Below are 18,639 nucleotides of genomic sequence, written 5' to 3' on the forward strand. Positions count from 1 at the left end.
TAAGTTTTCACATCAGCCGGTATTTCCTAGGTAGGTCATGATAATACAAAATGCAATATACTGGAAATTCCCCTAATTCGAAGATATCACAAACCTTCCATTAAACTTTCACAGATGTAGCGTGTGTATGTGTATATGTAATGTATATATATACATGATATACACTGTATATTTATTTACACATGAGTATATCATCAGCAATTGTAAACATTCCCTTTACCTTTCCAAGCTTTCCAAAACCTAGGATCCAGAATACAAAGGTCATGCTTGCACTGTAAATTAGAACTGGCTGGATTTACCATTCTCTAGTATTCACCAGAAAGACCTTCATAAAATGATTTCAGAAAGGGGAAAAATACTGCCCGGTAAACTTGATAGAGATACAACTCAGAAACAGTGGATGTGAACAATAAATAACGTGCATGCCCCTGAAGGAAGAATTAATTGTTACATATATTTCTCATTAGCCGATTTAATACTATTTTCAGGAGATTGAATTTTAATTGGATGAACAATGGAAACTTTATGCTTACACCACATAGAAACCATGATAGATCTTCTTAAGGCTGAGTTGTTGCCAAGTCAAAATTGCCTTCGATTAAATAAAATAATTACTAAATTAAGCCTATCTGAAAACTCAACAAAAGTTCAGATTAGCTAGAGGAATGATTGACAGTTAAGTCATGCAAAATAAAAGAAAAAGAGTAGAGTAGAACATTGGAACTCTTGCCTCCTCAGAAGAAGACATTTAGAGTCTCCCTACCGCATTGAAAATGCTAAGTATATTAAAGAACCAACTACTGTCCCCTTAGCAGTGAACTCATAACCTTACTTTGTATATAAAGCGCGCCTGCAGATTCCATAGCACTATGTTTTTATGCTTGTGCAACGTGCGGTCTGGCATATGGAGAGATTTTGAGTTGAGAAGTCACCCACCGGGTATCTGCCTGGCCTTCCAGATGGCCAGTCTGGGCCTGATTACAATAGGAGAGAATTGAGGACATACTGGTAGAGAAGGAGAAGATAGTCCTGCTCTAGTAAGCTTAAAATATATTTGGACGATGAGGGAGATTGAGGCCACGTGAGGGACTGTTTGGCTTTCACAATGGTCATGTAGAGAAGCCAATGGTGTGGAGATCGTTAAGGTGGTGAAACTAATGCTGGATGTAGGTTGCAGGTATTAGGAAGGTTGTATGCATCTTTGAACAGGTGGGTTTTTAAATGAGTGTTTAAAATTAGAATAAGTAGGAGACAGTCTGAGAGAACGAGGTAGGAAAATCCAGACAAAAGCACTGGTAAAATCCTGAACACAAGCAAAGGAAGAAGCGATAACGGGTGAAGAGAAACCCAAGTCTTGGGCATAGAGTTAGATCAGTATTTGGATATAAAAGCAGATATATGGAGGACTGTCTTGTTCAGGAAACTCCATGTAAGGCTCTGGGTTTTTATATTAAATTCTGAAAAGGTACGGGGAACCAAGGAGGGACTGACACAGTGGGGCAGCAGAATGTTCAGAATGGATTGGAGTGGTGTCAGGCAGGAAAGAAGGAAGGCAGTCAGTTTGAGCGTGCAATAATTCAGACAGGATAACACAAGGGAATGATTTAGTATTTTAGTAGCGTCTTGTGTAAATAAGATCCAGAGAGAATTGTGAGGAGTGGTTTTCTTTTTCTTAGATTAAACCAACACAATGTGACATGATAAAGAAAAAAAATACCCAACGTGAAAGTCATTAGTCTATCCTAGTGGAATTACTTATTGAAATAAAAAATTTAAAATTGTTTTCCTCACTTTCAAACATTGATGATGCTTTCACATCTCTTACTCTTGCTGTAAGACAAAAACAGTAGAATAGAAATGTAATACCTATACATAGTCTTGTAATAAGAGCCAAATGGTCCTTCCTAATGTATAGTTAATGCATTGAAATGTGTTTTTTTTTCTTTTCACAGTAACTCATTGTTTTGCTCATCTAACGTACAATGTTTTTACTTTGTTAACTTAATTCCTAGCCCTTGAATTTATAACGCTATTTAAAGAACACAGTGAAGTATAATAATAAATGATTTTACCGTGCATTTATTCCCACAGGGCTCCTCTTATATTTGTGTTTCCACATCAGAGCAATTACCAAGTTTTTTTTTTTTTTATCAAGTCCTGCAGCCAAGTTAATGACTAACTATGTTTGTTCTTGCCATGTCACCTGTTCTCCATTCTCTGCCTGCAAGATGCCTAATCTTTTGAAGATTAAATAGTTGACATTCAGATCCCTACATTGTCAAGGTGCCACATATTGATATGGATCAGCACTTACACAAATTCTCCTATGTTCCCTTACATTAAAGAAGTCCAAGGTTTTTATACATATATATATCATAATTGTAAACATTTACTTTCTCAGTTTACTTAATAAAATTCTTTGTAGAGGTAACTGTGGCTCCCATGATCATATGTAAGCCAAAGGCATCATTTCATTAGGAACTTTATGATATAGAAACTTCATTTTTTCACCATTTAAGATTTTTATTATTTTTAGGAAATTCTTTTTAAGATGTAAGACAAAGTAAATAAAAAATCAGAATAAAGAAATGAGATATATTTATTTACTGTTTGGGGCAGCTTCATATTATACCACTAAAGGAAAGGTCCCTGGTGGCTTTCCACCCATTGGTGAGCTGCCACTCCAATGATCCTCTGCAGGTATTTGCCAGGTAGAAAAACTTAAAAGGTTTTGGTGACACCGAACCATATTAAAAGGACGTGTATTCTACTCGTTTACTTAAACAGCTGAAAAATCACATAAGTTGCTAAATTCATATTTTTGAAGATGCGGTGCTTCTGGCAGGAAAACATTTTTTTTCCGGCCAAGATCCCTCACCTTACATAATCTATGTTCCCAGGACAATGTCTGAGACATTTCCAAGCAATAGTATGTTTACAGAACACCAAAACTAATTATAGCTGCCGAGACAAGATATCAAGTCAATGCCATTTTAATATCAACAACCAGCTAAGCAAACTAATGTGAACATGTTAAACCTTAAAGGGACAGTGAGGAATGTAAGTAGACTTTCAGAAGATCACAGAACGTAAACATTTTCCGTACTCCTGTTTGGGGGCAGCCCATCTAATACAATGGATTGCAATACCCACATTATTCCATTATTTTTTTTTTTTTTGAAGTGGGACCCATTGCTTTAGATGGTTCAGCACAAGAAGCCAGACATAATATCGCTGCCGTGAATCAATGTACCATTTGAGGCACGGGTCTCTGATCCTTACACAAGATAATCATCTGCATCGACTCTGATGGCTAGTAATCCATAACTATGGAAGCCAATGAGCCAATGAGCGGTTATAACCATAACTGTCTGTGTTAGGCAAAGAGACTGCTTGCGCAACTAGAACTATGTCAATGGTACCAGCAGGTAGAAGATCCAAGACTGTTTTGACATGTGTCTACTGTTTAAAAGTAACCATTGCCGTTTTTAGTTGTTAAAAGTTTCCAGCAATGTTTTTAAGGAAGAGGTGAGAAAAGGGGAGATAAGATCAGGGCAAGAAATTAACTAGTATTAGTCCATCCACATGATCCCATGAACTGCTAATATATGGGATAGTCATAAAGCTATCATGAATATAAGATAAGACCAAGGACTGACTAATGATTGAGTCATTACATCAAGGACTGATTAAGAATTGAGTCTTCACATCAAGGTCTGATTGAGAGTTGAGTTTTTTGGGCCCGAAACGGGCAGACTAGATGGGCCGAAAGGTTCTTATCTACTGTCACATTCTATGTTTCTATACAGTGTCCCTTTTGATTTGCAGAAACCCAACAGAGAAAACCTATAAACTGAACACTGCAAGCTATTCTTTTCTATACATAAAAGCTTATATCACGCGTGGTTTCTGTAAATATGTTATAGGGTAAACAGATTTCCCTGTTATATCAGTAGATACAGGATTTCCAAATTTAGAAATGCTGAGTATAAACTGCTTAAACAGAGGCTAATTGGTTTACTTAGTAACTCGCACAAAGATATCTTATAGTAGCTCAAGCCAGAAAAAGCGAGATCCTCTCGTTATCTGTATTTGCTTACTCGCTTGCTATCGCAAGGTACAGGGAGTTTTCTGTGCAGGACACTCCAGTCCAAAGCTGGCTTACTGAGACCCCCTGGAGGTTTCGACAATGATAGGGCTTCTTGTCACTTTTCCCAAATCCTACGTTTTACACAGTAAATAAACTTACATAAATCCTGTTTACATATAAAAACAAGCAATGTGTAAGTATTAAAAACCCACCCACCCTAATATGTACATTGTTGGGAAACGTGTGCTAACTTTTCTGCTCTCATGATCTTCGTGACTATTCGTAAATACTAGGGCTGCAACAACTAATCAATAAAATCGATAATAATCGATAATGAAAATCGTTGCCAACGAATTTCGTTATCGATTAGTTGAATCGATTTTTATCGATTATAAAATGAGGGTTTTTTCAGAGCAAACGCTCGGAAAAATACCCCTCATTATATAAACCGTTTCAGTGACTCATAGCAGCAGCTCCTACTTACCAGTCCCTCCCTGTAATCACTGTGACAACTGGCCCCGCCCCCTTCCTTCTCCCAGAAGGCCAGAACCACATGGCTGTGACACTCATCTAACTGTAAGTATAAAATTAATATTTGGGCTGCTGAAAGTTAGGGGAGGTGGGGGTTAATTTAGGGGCAGTTATGGTTAATGGGGTGTTTAGGGTTAATTTAGGGGAAGTTATGCTTAATGGGGTGTTTAGGGGCAGCTATGGTTAATGGGGTGTTTAGGGGCAGCTATGGTTAATGGGGTGTTTAGGGTTAATTTAGGGGCAGCTATGGTTAATGGGGTGTTTAGGGTTAATTTAGGGGCAGCTGTGGTTAATGGGGTGTTTGGGGTTAATTTGAGGCAGTTGTGGTTAATGGGGTGTTTGGGGTTAATTTAGGGGCTGTTGTGGTTGATGGGGGTCTTTAAGGTTAATTTAGGGGATGCTGTGGTTAATGGGGTGTTTAGGGTTAATTTAGGGTAGTTGTGTTTGATGGGGTATTTAGAGTTAATTTAGGGGTAGTTATGGTTAATGGGGTGTTTAGTGTTAATTTAATGAGGACTGAGGGTTAATTTAATAAAGTTAACTTAAGGCGCAGTTAGAGGTAAAGGGGGGCAGAATAAGGGGAATCTATATCCTGGGGGCAGTGAAGATTAACCCAGTACTTATTTATAAAAGTATGGTGTCAGTGTGATGCGAACAGGTCTGTGACTCTGAGGGGACTATGAGATATCTGGGGGTATAAGGCATATCTGGGGAGGATGGAGAGACATATCTGGGGGTATAAGGCATATATGATATATAAGGCATATGTGGGGAGGGCAGCGTGGCATGTCTGGGAGGCAGTGTGGCATGTCTGGGGAGGATGGAGTGGTGTATCAGGGGGTATAAGGCGTATCAGGCACAGTGGCATATGTGGGGGTAGAGTGGACTGGAATATGTGAGAGGCAGCGTGGAGTGGAATATGTGGGAGGCAGCGTGGCATATGTGGGAGGCAGCGTGGAGTGGCATGTCTGGGAGGCAGCGTGGCATGTCTGGGAGGCAGCGTGGCAAGCCTGGGCTCAAATGTGCATGTGGGAGGCAGCGTGGAGTGGAATATGTGGGAGGCAGCGTGGCATATGTGGGAGGCAGCGTGGAGTGGAATATGTGGGAGGCAGCGTGGAGTGGTATATGTGGGAGGCAGGGTGGAGTGGAATATGTGGGAGGCAGCGTGGAGTGGTATATGTGGGAGGCAGCGTGGAGTGGTATATGTGGGAGGCAGCGTGGAGTGGTATATGTGGGAGGCAGCGTGGAGTGGCATGTCTGGGAGGCAGCGTGGCAAGCCTGTGCTCAAATGTGCATTTTATCAGTTTTTTATTCTGCGTTTGTATTTAACATCATTTGTTTATTAAATTATTTTAAATAAATGAAAAATGTACATTCATTTTTTTATCCGATTAATCGAAAAAATAATCGGCCAACTAATCGATTATGAAAATAATCGTTAGTTGCAGCCCTAGTAAATACATAAAGGGATTTAACAGGGCTGTGGCTTGCAGGCATCCATGACAGACACACATCTCTAAGGCTACGGTCAGACATGCCCAGGTCTCGGCAAAATCCCCTCTATCCGACACCACGGGCAAGCAAAACAAGCCTATTCAAAAACATCTGCATCATCAGATGGAAATAAGTAGCAAATTTGCTTTACCAGATCAAATATTTGGACAGCAAGGGATGGAGATGCAATCTCTGGGAGCAGGGGATCTCCAAAGAAATTAACCAAGAATAAATCGTTCCAACTTTACAACTTTTTGATGACCTCCTATAATGAGATGCAAACAGGTTTATAAAGTTTCAAAGAGCCCACATGCCACTCCTTATTGTTGAACTTTCAGATCTTAGGGTCACGAGTTGTGGGGATAAGAGGAAAAGTAGGTTCTTTGTATATGTTGCAGACTCCTATGGAGGATGTATGTGCTATAAAAAGAAATAAGCTACCATTTTTAAGAAATTAAATAGGGTGTCCAAAATCCAGTATGAGTATGGGAGTAAACCCAGCAAAAGCCCTTAGGGCAACACAGGTCCAATCATTTATACCAAAGGTAAAGGGCGATAAAGGAAATGTTAAACTTGTTACTTCTGAGATTGCAAAATGCTTTCAGAGGTATTATGACAGTTGCCACTTATGGGGCATGGCTGAGGAGGGTAGAATACAATAGAAGAATGGAAGAATTATATCATACTGTGCAGGGGCGAGGGCTTCGACATTTTCATAGATGGGTCTATTGGATAGAAAGCCTTTCCTCCCTGCCTGTGGAGGATGTGTTATAGGGAGAAGATAAGTAGCAGCTGGAAATTGATTAGGTGGTTGGGCTTAGGGTTCTTACCTTAACCAGGTTTCTGTTTGGTTTCATTTTATGTTCAAACTAGATACGGATCATACAGTCTAAGGGCTACAGCTGCTAGTTTTTACCCGAACCCTACCAATGTCAATCGGACCTACTGGGTAACCCGGTAGTAAGATCACTATGCGATAATTTCAATCATATCATGTTTTCGAACATGAGGGTTACTAGATTAAGGAGAATTGCCATGCCCGACCATTGTGCTCCGTGGAATGTGAATACAACATGTACTCAATTGGCTCAATTTAATGTAAAATGTATGTAAAATTAATTTACTGTGGAAATCATGCAATGTAATGCTGTAGGGTGTATTACTTCAAGAGATCATAAATTTGTACCAAAATACAATAAAATATAGAATTTCAGGAGAATTGATCAGATAACACTGGCTCTTACCCAGGCTGCCATCAATCTCAGCTTCCACCAGAAGAACCATTTAAGCTAGATATCTCTGAAACAATAATTAAACCCTATAGGGAGTTTTAATTAAGAATGCTAAAAGCTGTGGTTATGACAGATTACTTTAAAAAAATAAATAAAAAAAAAAAGGCATACCTCTTAAAAATACAATATTAAACAGCTCCCTGTACACAAGCCCAAAATATGTTGATGACTATCATCTGGCTTTCACATTCACAGCTGAATACTTAAAGGCTGATGCAGTTAGGTTTATAGCAAATATCAATTAGAAGCACATATAATGAAAGGATGAATAGTTTTTTTACTAGAGTAACATCACATCAAAATTGCATGGAAAGTTCCATCTGATTTTTTTAAGCTGAAACAACCGTTTTATCTGGAATGTCTGAAGGATTTGTACATTTCTATGTCGTATTTTCATGTTTTTAATATATATATATATATATATATATATATATATATATATATATATATATATATATATGTGTCTAATTAAAATATGTATTTTATTTACCTGTAGTAAGAAAGTCATATATGCAAGAAGACAACCAGGTTAAAAAAAAAAAAAGAAAGACAAAAAAGTTCAAGAATTAGAACAGATTTTGAAAAGCTGAGATTTATCCAAAAAAAAATACAAAAACAAAGAAGAAACACCGACAGCTGGAATATAAACTCCTTTACAGTGTGAGAAGTCCCAGCTGTAAGCAAAACGCGTGAACATCTTTTTTTCTTGTAAATACCCTGTGAACTAATGAAGGACTCTCATTGTGAAGGGGAATAATTAAATAATAATTAATAAAACTACAAAACATTTTTTTTCCCCCACAAGCAGGAGTAGGTGATCCAAAATCAGGAATTTATACAGTATTATAATTTAAATTGTATAATTTATCACAAATGTTGTCTTTAGGAGGTCTGATAGGTAAACACAAAAGAAATTATATTAGAAAAGAATCTACTTTAGATTAATTTTGAACAGTGTCCTAGGCAAAAATTTGGAGGGTTTTTAGGGATTTTGGTCTAATATCCCCTTAAATGTTGTACAGGAATTATTGAATTACAGAAGAATGTTCAGTGAAAAGGTGAGAGTCGGATTTTATTTATGTTTCGTTGGTGTGGATATAGTTATAACTTTTGACAGTAAAATTGGTCTTCACAACTTTTCGATTATCAACAAAACGGCTTGTAAGAAGCTATACATAATCAGGAAAAAAACCCTATTTTTTTCTTTGTGATAACATCAGCACAATATAGTTTAATCAGAATTCAATTTAACACTGCTAGTTGAAGATTCTTATAAATTACCTGCTAAACATTGAGGCAATATTGGCAGTTATTATATACATTAATTCTGTAAAACATCAATAAGAAAAAAATATTACATCAATACAGATGTTGGTTTACAAATAAACAGTAAACGTCGAACTTGCTATGGAGTCTATGGATTCCATTTTTGATTCAAAGTATAACAATTACACCAAAATCATTAATCTACAGTGATAATAAAAAAAAAAAGAAAAGGCAGGTCACTTCAAGTTAACCTCAAAATCCAAAAATACATCACTAACGTGTCGTCTTATTTATAATGTTACTGAAATTTTGTTTGCGTCTTATTTCAATATATTAATATATTTATATTTAACTTAACTCAAAATACTTAAACATTTCAATTTTAATTTCTTATATGCAGCGGCAGTAGCATCAAAACGCCTATTATTGGCACGTCATCTACGCTTCATGTTGGGTTTCCGAGAAGACTGGATGACTTAGCCGGGACCTTCCATTGATAGATATTGTGTTCGAGCGGACAGTGATCTAAAACAGGGACAAGAAAAAATTACATAAAAAAATGCGTTTGTATTTTGGATGTCTCCAGAACATAAGAGAACCCAGAGAGATGTATAACATAACAAAGCATTTAATGCAACTTCCATCCAGACTCTAGAAATGTGGAGGGTTTAGGATTCCCCTAGTGGCAGCAAACATATCCCGCTGGAATTTTTTTATTGTAATTTGTCATAAATCATGAACAAGCACTTTTCACATACTATATACCTTTATATATATATATATATATATATATATATATATATATATAAAAATTTAATATAGTACACAATGTTGACTGCACTTGAAATGTTATCCCTCCAGCAATTTGATTTAAAAAAGAAACGAAAATGAACTATTATGAATATGATGTAGCATCCGCTATGCTATTTGGAGTACATATTCCCAAATTGTTAAGTCTTACTATAAAAAAAAAAAAAAGAACATAACAATAGCAGATGATGGACTGAATGCCTCTTTATCTGTACTAAATTCTAAATCTGATGATACGGGTAAGGAGCCCAAACAAGTTACTTTTAATCTGGGATGTAACCACTATGATCTTCTAGAAAATATGCAACAATTCCTTGTATTATGGAGCAATGGATTAGTCTCAATTCGTTGTTGAAACCTAATTCACTACTTTATAACTTGACATTTTGGAAATAATAATGAAATCAAAACAAAATAAATCATTTAGGGTTTGAGACGAGGTTGACTTGTTAAATGTGGTTCATACAAAGGAAAGTTGTTACACCAAAGACTTACACAAACTAATAACGTCCCAATAATAAAAATAATAAAGAATGCTAAAAATACCACTAATAACCATGCACTAAATGATGCCTTAAAGTACCTTAAAGGTTAATAGTTCAAATTCAGCACTAACAAAAAATAAATAAATAAATAGAAAAAAAAAATACTAAACAGTAAATATACTAAAAAAAATGCATAGATCAGAGTGAGAAGGTGTATGATTAGGCGTTTCATAGGAAATAATAGTTTCCTTTTTTAAAGCAGTTATAAGGCAGGTCAGAAATTGAAAAATTGGACAAAAACTGGTCACATAACAGTAAATGTGTGAAATTCCATGTGGTAGGGTATGTACTAATAGAGGGTTAGTAAACAAGCATGAAAAACTAGCTAAGAAATGTGAAAAGTCAAATTCCATCAAGCATAGGTAATGTAAAGTTCATATTTAATTAAAAAGCACTGAGGATTATGCGTGACATTTAAATACTTTTCTGCTCACAAGACCTGCAGAACATTGGACTTGACATTAGTGGAAGGCAATGCCAGACCTGCGTGAACTGTATTCCATTCAAGAACGAATGGACAGTGGGGGTTATTTATCAAGTTCTCTGACAGGTTTATACAGCTAAACTGGTCCTATGTCCCGCTGACTTCAATGAAATGTTGGCAACATTAACCCACTAGGATGTTTGATGAATCATTGTGTGCGGGGACATTAATAAGCTCTGGTGATGGCCATTTGAAGCTTTGGTGCTCCAAGAAGAATCAAATGACATTGTAGATTGTGACAAGGTCCTATGTTCGCCCGTTAAAATGAAATAGACAGAAGGTTCTCAAACCATGGTGGTCGTAAGATGTTAGTGGTGGTCTCTTGGCTTCTTATGTGTTCCTGGGAGTAAGTATGAAAATATGTATCTGTTTAATGGTGTTGTTGCAAACTCTTCGGGTAATGAAGATTTTTTATTGGCTTGAGTTACGCGTCACCTAGTGCTAATCCTGGACTTTCTTTAAAATTTACATCCGTACAACTTCTTAATGAAAAAGCATCTTTAATCTAAAATACAACAACACACCCAAACACATTTCTCAACATGGAAAAGAAGCTTTGGCAGCAACCTCTAGGTGCTCAGGGCCATCGTTTGTCTATATGGTAGAGGGTGAGAAGCTTCACAGAAGGTCGACAAAGAAAGCATGCTAAAAGCATGAGCGAGTCTACATTGTAACCATAGTTTTTACTATATTCTAAGATATCACTAAATGCCTGTTTCTTTTTGTAAAACAAAGGCGAGAACATGCAATGTTCTGATATGCAAGCATGTATAAAATCGACCTATTTGGGGGAACTATCAAACTGTAAAGCGACTAATCGATCTTGCATTATTCGACTTTGGCATTGACAAGCAAGAACCCCGAACTTGGTCTTCAATCCACTTGACGAAACCGACTCACCCTTTTTAGGTTAGCAGCAGCCTCTCCTGAACGGATGGCAGCCATCAAACTCTGACGTACTTGTTCCGGGTCAGAGGTTTGAAATGACACAGCAGTCTTTTTTGCAAGAATTGGTGGTGGGCTATGCACTCTGTATTTTAGTTCAGGGGTTAGTATCTACAAAAGAAAACGTATCATTGCAACAAAAAGGTTAAAAAAAAGACTTTGTTAGGGAATTAAAACAAACATTACAGCACAACAACAAATATCAATAACATTATAACCGGCACATACATGTATTTACTTTGTTAACATATTATGTGTTAAATTATAAGTAAAGAACATTTTAATTTTAGCAACACTGATCTGGTGGTAATTATGGTAAGAAATATATTAGAAATTCAACTTTTAATAATGACAGATTAATAATAATAGATTTCAGGAGGCAAAATCGCACAGGCACACAGACAGGCCACGCTAAGATTTATTCATACTAGACGCAACCTAGTAGACAAACAGATCTCTCATGGCTAAACATTTTGGAGTGACCTTCAAGGATTGTATATTTGGAGCAAAGTAACACTAACAATCAGCTTCTAAAGAAAAATTAGTATGTTCTTAAAATACCTCTGTCTCAGATCTGTCCTGAGGAATTATTGATGCTTGAGAAGACTCATTCTTTGTTTCACAGTTAGAGTTGACAGAAGAACATTCCGAGATTGTATCCGCTCTCAACGGATGTTTAACCGGAGAGGTGCTGCTACTGAACGACCGCGATCTTTTAACAGCAGATGTGAGGGCAGTAGCAAAAGAAGTAGGATGAGTACTTGAAAACGGCCTTGGTGTGGCAAAAGTCCTTAGTTTTTGTAAGCTTAAAGGTACAGACTGACCAGTTGGAGAACTTGGCGATCGGACTGCTTGACCAGATGATGTTGTAAGGACGTCACCTGAACTGTGCTCATTGTGTACAACATCTGAAGATTTATGAGCAGTTGTCGTGGGATTAAGAGGTTTAATCTGCACGGATTCCAAATTCTGTTTAGCAGCAGGCTTTACATCGTCTCCATTTCTGTTTCCATATGAGACATGCGTCGGATATTCTTTGGCGACATTGCCTAAACCGACTTCATTTTTTATTTCACTATGCCGAGGATGAGTTTCAAAAATTGTATGACATGTACCACTATTTTTTTCATGTTCAGAATGTCCATCACTAATATTTTCAAGGTTCCCACGTTTTGCTTCAGCAGATCGCACCACAAACGTCGGCTTCTCTTCTGGTAATTTTTCACCGTCTAGATGTAAATCATCCATTCTAGAAGGGAGGTTTTTAATGCTGACCTGTGCATTGTCATTCACTGGATCTTTCAATTTAGGAGCATTATCACAAGTAGTTGTGGAGGATTTTGCTTTAGCTATTGCTGATGTAACATACATACTTGATGCTCTCCTTTGCATCTGCAAATAAAAAGAGCTTGGCGCCTTTACAGAACTTGCATTATTAGGCTTTGGTTTAGAATCAGGGATGTTCATCTTCTCGGTTTTTAAAGCAGGTGCAGAAGACAGACTTTTTGTTAACGCCAAAAGATTTTTCCGACTGTCCTCAGTGCTGCTATTAGTAACTGGGCTTGACGGAGTAACAGTTGGTCCATGTTGAGAAGAATGGTTTCCGTTACTAAGTATTGAGGGTAGTTCATTGTAGTCCCTAGGTGATCCAAGAGGTGATAGGGTTTTGCTTTCTTTCTCTGTGTGGTTTATCTCCTGGTTATTTAAAACCAATGACTCAGGATTCTGAGCATACGGTGGATTTTCAGTCTCGACATATCTCTCTATTTCGAATGATCTCTGGGGCACTATTTTGTAAGTGGTCATCCCAATCTTGGGTAAATAGTCTCTTGTGACCTCATTGGAAGGCTTTGGTTTTGGCTCAATATTCGGTTTATGAAGCTGGAAAGTTTTTGATGGGGAAGTCACAGGACTTTCAATCACACTCCCCTTAACGATAACAGTCTGTGTGTGCACATCCTCTGTGAAAGACTGAGATCTGTCATTGGAATCAAAGTGTTCCCGTTTATTTTGTTCACTCCCTGAAAGCCCCACGTGTCGATTAGTGAACGAGGGCTGCTGAACCGGTTGACCATTAAATCTGGATGCCACATTCTCTGCGCCACTCGAAGCTGGAGAATGAGCCAGCTCCTTTTCATTATCAACATCTACATCACTGTCAAAATTAGTTTGAACTGCAGAATCCTGAGTTTTTCCCTTTTCTGTTCCAGTATTTGCCGTTTCAGTCTGAGCATTAATACTGTCCTGAAAATTAGTTTGTTTGCTTTCATGATGCTGGTCACGGGGCGGTGTTTGGGGCTGTTCCTCAACTTGTACTTCTTTAGTTTCAAAACTTCGACTGCTAACCAAAGTTTGATTTGAGGTACCCACTTCTCCAAGATCTAGAGTTTAACGGGAAAAAATAGTTAAGAAAAACCTCATCACATCACAACTATTTCCCTACCATCATCGCCATTTTAAACTAATTCACATAAAATACGCAAAAAGTTCTAAACAAAACTAATAAAAATCCAGAAGTAAAAAAGCTAATTAAGGCAATTATATTCACAAATGTTTCATAGAACCCATGCTGTTCCTCATTAATTATTTACATTTTAGATGAATATGGTTATTTTGCCACAGTAACTCTGCACCCAAGGGACCAATGATGCCCCTTCTTGGAGGGACCCTGTTAGCCGTTTGGTGTCCTGCAGTTTTTTGCAATACGTTTCATTCTTAAAACATATTTTTATACATTACATGAATCAGACCTACATTAATATATATGTGGATGACGGGTCTCATTTAATTTAACATTGTTTGGCTGAATGCTTAATAGCAAAAACAAAAAGCCTAAATAACTGTGGGACAGATCTGCAGACAACACAAACCAGACTGAATATGTAGAGCTATACAACCAACAAGATACAATTTTTGGCAAACTGGTGCCACACCATTCATGGCGGAGGATAAAAAAATCCATCCCCTGGCACTTAAATGGCTTATTCAAAAGGTAAATAGTTCTAGTGCCTGTAAAATGAATAAATGAGACTTTCAGTTTAGAATGGAAAAAAATAAATTTTAAACTCTAGATTGTAAGCTCTTTAAGCAGGGCCCTCCTGTAACACAGTTACAGAAAAGCAAATATGGTTTATATTTCTATACTTACCATTATTTACATGTTCAAGTGTATTAGCTTCAGTCACAGTGTCTTCTGTCTTGGAATGAGATGACCTACAGAACATTGAGAGCCATGGTCAAAGTTCAGCTTAAAGGGGCAGTCATACCCTCCACAAAACATAAATGAACACAAATCTTGTAAAACAGCAATATTCCAGCTAATTGCTCAACTTTCACCATTTGGCACCAAAACTATTTAATATACAACCCCTCCACTGATCCTTTGTACTTACTCTGCATGAGTCATTATCTCATCTTCTGACCTTCTGATGGAATCCTCTGTATGAGAAAGTAGAAAATTCTGTTTTTCAGCATGAGAAACTCCATCATTTATGCTGGAAGGCATATCAATGGTTTTGGTGTCTACATCATCCCCTTTGTGGTTAGAACCGTATTCTTCTTTTTCCTCAATTTCTTCCAAATTGTGTTCAGAGATGACGTCAACTGTAGCTTAACAAAAAAATTGGAAGAGTTAAGGACCTGGGTCTTAAACACTTTACCTAAAATAATATCTATTAAAAAGAAGAAACATCAAAACTAAAGTTCCATCCATAACCCAACCGCAAATTCACCAGTCCACGACACAGGGGACAAACCATCATGTATCGCACAAATGAGCATTAAACACTGTATAAATTAATGCAAATTCATTTTCATTACTCTTCTATAATCCTGGATTAACAGTGCCGAAAACCGTGATTCTTCAAACAGTTAAGAACCTGAAAGCCCTGGCAAACCACAAGCGCTGCTGAAAGGCAGACACAGTCAGGTAAGAAACGCAATTAAAAGGAAAACGGGTTTTTAAAGGTTTGACAGGGTAAATCACACCTTTGGCACCGCGTTCTCTGATGTGAGGAACGGAGAGCGTGAGCTTTGCATTAGAAGACCAGAAATTCTTATCTGCCACTTTTCCGAAGGCGCGGTAATTTAATTGACTCAGTTCAGGAACAGAATTATTCACAAGAAATTACATTTCACCTTACTTCACGTGAATACAGTTAACATTTCTAGAATAGGATCCGCAAGGTTTTTGTTAACCCTCGCAGGGCTCTGATTGCAATGAGTGTTGTGCATTCTGAATTCTTCATGCAAATCTCCCCCGAACTAACAAAACTTCAGCAACATTTGATGCTTTGTACTGTAAAAGTGGATAGAGGACACCGTTTTCTATCTCGTCCCTCATAAAACATTAAACTGAATACTATGGTCCAGGTGCAAATCAGTGAGTAGAGCAATATAAATGGCAGCTCATGCCCAGCCAACGTATCTTCAACCCAGGGCATCGGTAATACTATAAAAGGCTTGTCAGTGTGGGTCATGTGACAAGGTCCAATCACAGAGCACCAGCTGGACTATGATTGGACCCTGTCCTCCAAAGGAGCCAATTGCGCCTCTTAATTTATATTAAGCCAATAGAAAAATGTTATGCCTGGATGTCATCAGCTGATACTCATCCATCCCTCTGTGACGGGTGTTGGAGCAAAATGTTATGTAACAGAATTGGCGTAAAACACTACTGTTCTGGGCATGGAGAGAGGGAGAGAGAGAGAGAGATGCACAATGATATCACTGATGCCGTCGGTTGTTACTTATGATTCCTCACAGCAACAGAACCAGCAATCTGACATCATACCACATCATTCCCTGAAACAGACTTTTGATATTGGGGTGGTCAAATAGAATGTAGTTGGATATTAATTACTCAGCACTGTGGTAGTCATTCAAAAGATCTCAAAATAATAATTTCTCAAAAGTTTGGACTTTTATTTGTATGCATGATATGTCCTTAACCTTGGTGGGAATCGTCAGCATTCAGGGACAAAAGGTTTGTGTGTTAATGAGTAAAACAGATTTGCAGATGAATAATTGTGCTTCGGGGTCCAAAAAGTGTCACAGAAAAAACAAAACAGAGAAAAACATTGGAAACCAACATGAGTAAATTGGATATTATTTAATGCTCAAATTTCACTGTTCAGTATGTTTCTCTCATCAGTAATTGGAAACAATTACTTTCTGGAAATCAAGTCACTCGTAAAATTAAACTGGCCCTGTCAAGGAGGTTAAAAGGTACGCATACAATGAGCAAATTTACCACAGAATGAAAATTAACATTTTTGATCATAAAATGTCATCTCAATCTGGATGTTATTTTATGGCCTGAGTCTGCAGTTTAACAAAATGCCTCTAGGTGGCGACAGAGGACTGTTCACAATTCTTACTGTACAGAAACAAAGTCTAAAGTTGAGACACACCTTTATGATAGAAAACAAAGGATTGGCTTGGAAAAGGTTAATATCTGTGAAAATATTAAAATTTTACATTATATACCTGTTGTAGTTGTCAGATTCCTAATTTCTTTTTCTATGACTGTCTCGGCATGGACGAATTCTTCAGCCACATGTGCTAAAATTAGAGACCAGAATAATTGTTTTAATATTTATTTCATCATTTTGCTATCAATCCAACATTCTGGCTGGGTAAACTTTCAACCATCTTGACTAATCACATTTTCTGCCTACGTCCCACTGGTTTCATGCACTGGCCCCTCCCACAAATGTTTTAATGCCGGTTAATTTTGTCAATTTCCCTTCAAATCGGAAATCCAACTAATATTTTTATACATAGGATGTTTCACTTAATGTGGCTCAATTTAGCAGAGAATGGTGTGAAAACAAAAAAGGGAAAGTCTACATTCACAAAGATCCATTTATTTCCATCATTCAGCCTTCTGTGTCTCGCAATATTTAGCTAGTGAATATAACTACCGATTTCATTTCTGTTCTCATCATTGCATTCTTGCAGAGATTTTGGTGGTGGTGAAGGCGGGGGTGGAGCTTTGCGTTTCGTTGTACGCAGGGAAGAGTTAAAAGACGAAGAGCCGCTCAGTTGCAAGGAACCGGTTCTTGATCTATCAATTCCTGATAGAACCTTAAAAAAAATAAGAATCGTAAGACTCATTTATTCTAATGGACAAAAAAAATGCTAACAGCTGTGGTAGTTCTCCTTTAAATTTCTGCCATCTACAAAGGACTTTAGCAATATTAATTCAACAATTACTCATAAAATGCTGCCGTCAGTGATAGATAAAATAACAATCCCCATATATACATACTGGAATGGAAGATATAATGTACCGGATTCAATGATCAAAATCAAATGTATCATTCACTGGACGATTTCATTTATTTTCCATTGCAATCTACGCGAGTATTGCTATTCAAGCAACTGGGACATTGAGTCCAGACCAATGGGCAGATTTGGCCTTTCGTAACCCTCTCCCTTATAAAATGAAGTGTGTTTGAAACCCAGACTTCGCAAACATTCCTCAATAGAGTACAAAACACCATATTCTATGGGGCGTGAAAATCAGAGGAGGCCGAAAGAACCCAAAACATACCTTTTCAGCATCATTAACGTCAACAGTTTTTACAACACAAGACGAGGAGCGCATTTGTCCGCGAGAGATGTTGTGGGAGTCACTCTGAGACGTGTGCATGGGGGGTAGCGGGGCTCTCCTCTTCTTTGGAACTTCTGAAGGCAGTGTGTTTGAATCATAGGATTTGGAGACCGTATTGGCTCTTACTATATGCGTTGGCCTTGGTTTACCTAGAAGCGGAGTTGCAGGAGCACTGGATGTCTGTAATGATAAAGAAACACAATTGGAACATTGCAAGATTGGAATCCATTTATACGAGAGACTACCATTTACACGTAGATTTCATTGTTTTAGATGGAGATGGAGAACAGTGTCTGGAAATAATATTACAATCCAGCCTTAAAGGAGGAGAAATACATATTTTTGCTTTAAGTGGCAGAAAAAAAGTAAGTCTTACTTGGTCCCGTTTCTTTTTACTTCTACGGAAAAAGTTAAAGAACCCTTTCTCGTCATTCTGCTTTATATCCAGATTTTGGCAGGATTCTGAAATCAAAAATATTTTTGGACAGGAACAACTTGGTCACTATGAACGGATAACAATGGTTCATTTGTCAAGCAGGAAATTGTTGCATTTTAATGAACGGATG

The 18,639-nt window shown here is 37.5% G+C and overlaps 1 protein-coding gene across 1 annotated transcript in view; it reads right to left on the reverse strand.

Moving 5' to 3' along the window:
• Positions 1-9,111: 9,111 nt before the first annotated feature.
• LOC149285914 (cordon-bleu protein-like 1) overlaps positions 9,112-18,639 on the reverse strand; it is a 37,704-nt gene continuing 28,176 nt past the window's right edge. Inside the window, exons 8-16 of the mRNA XM_089494647.1 lie at positions 18,450-18,535; positions 18,014-18,253; positions 17,382-17,544; positions 16,945-17,019; positions 14,850-15,066; positions 14,606-14,670; positions 12,019-13,838; positions 11,413-11,568; positions 9,112-9,198 (exon numbers count right to left, since the gene is read on the reverse strand). Of these exons, the coding sequence (XP_089350773.1) occupies positions 9,112-9,198; positions 11,413-11,568; positions 12,019-13,838; positions 14,606-14,670; positions 14,850-15,066; positions 16,945-17,019; positions 17,382-17,544; positions 18,014-18,253; positions 18,450-18,535 (2,909 nt within the window). The remainder of the gene's footprint in view (positions 9,199-11,412; positions 11,569-12,018; positions 13,839-14,605; positions 14,671-14,849; positions 15,067-16,944; positions 17,020-17,381; positions 17,545-18,013; positions 18,254-18,449; positions 18,536-18,639) is intronic.

Source organism: Sceloporus occidentalis, unplaced genomic scaffold (genome assembly GCF_023333645.1).
Source record: "Sceloporus occidentalis isolate IW3139 unplaced genomic scaffold, rSceOcc1.0.p SCAF_74, whole genome shotgun sequence".
Taxonomy (NCBI): Eukaryota; Metazoa; Chordata; class Lepidosauria; order Squamata; family Phrynosomatidae; genus Sceloporus; species Sceloporus occidentalis.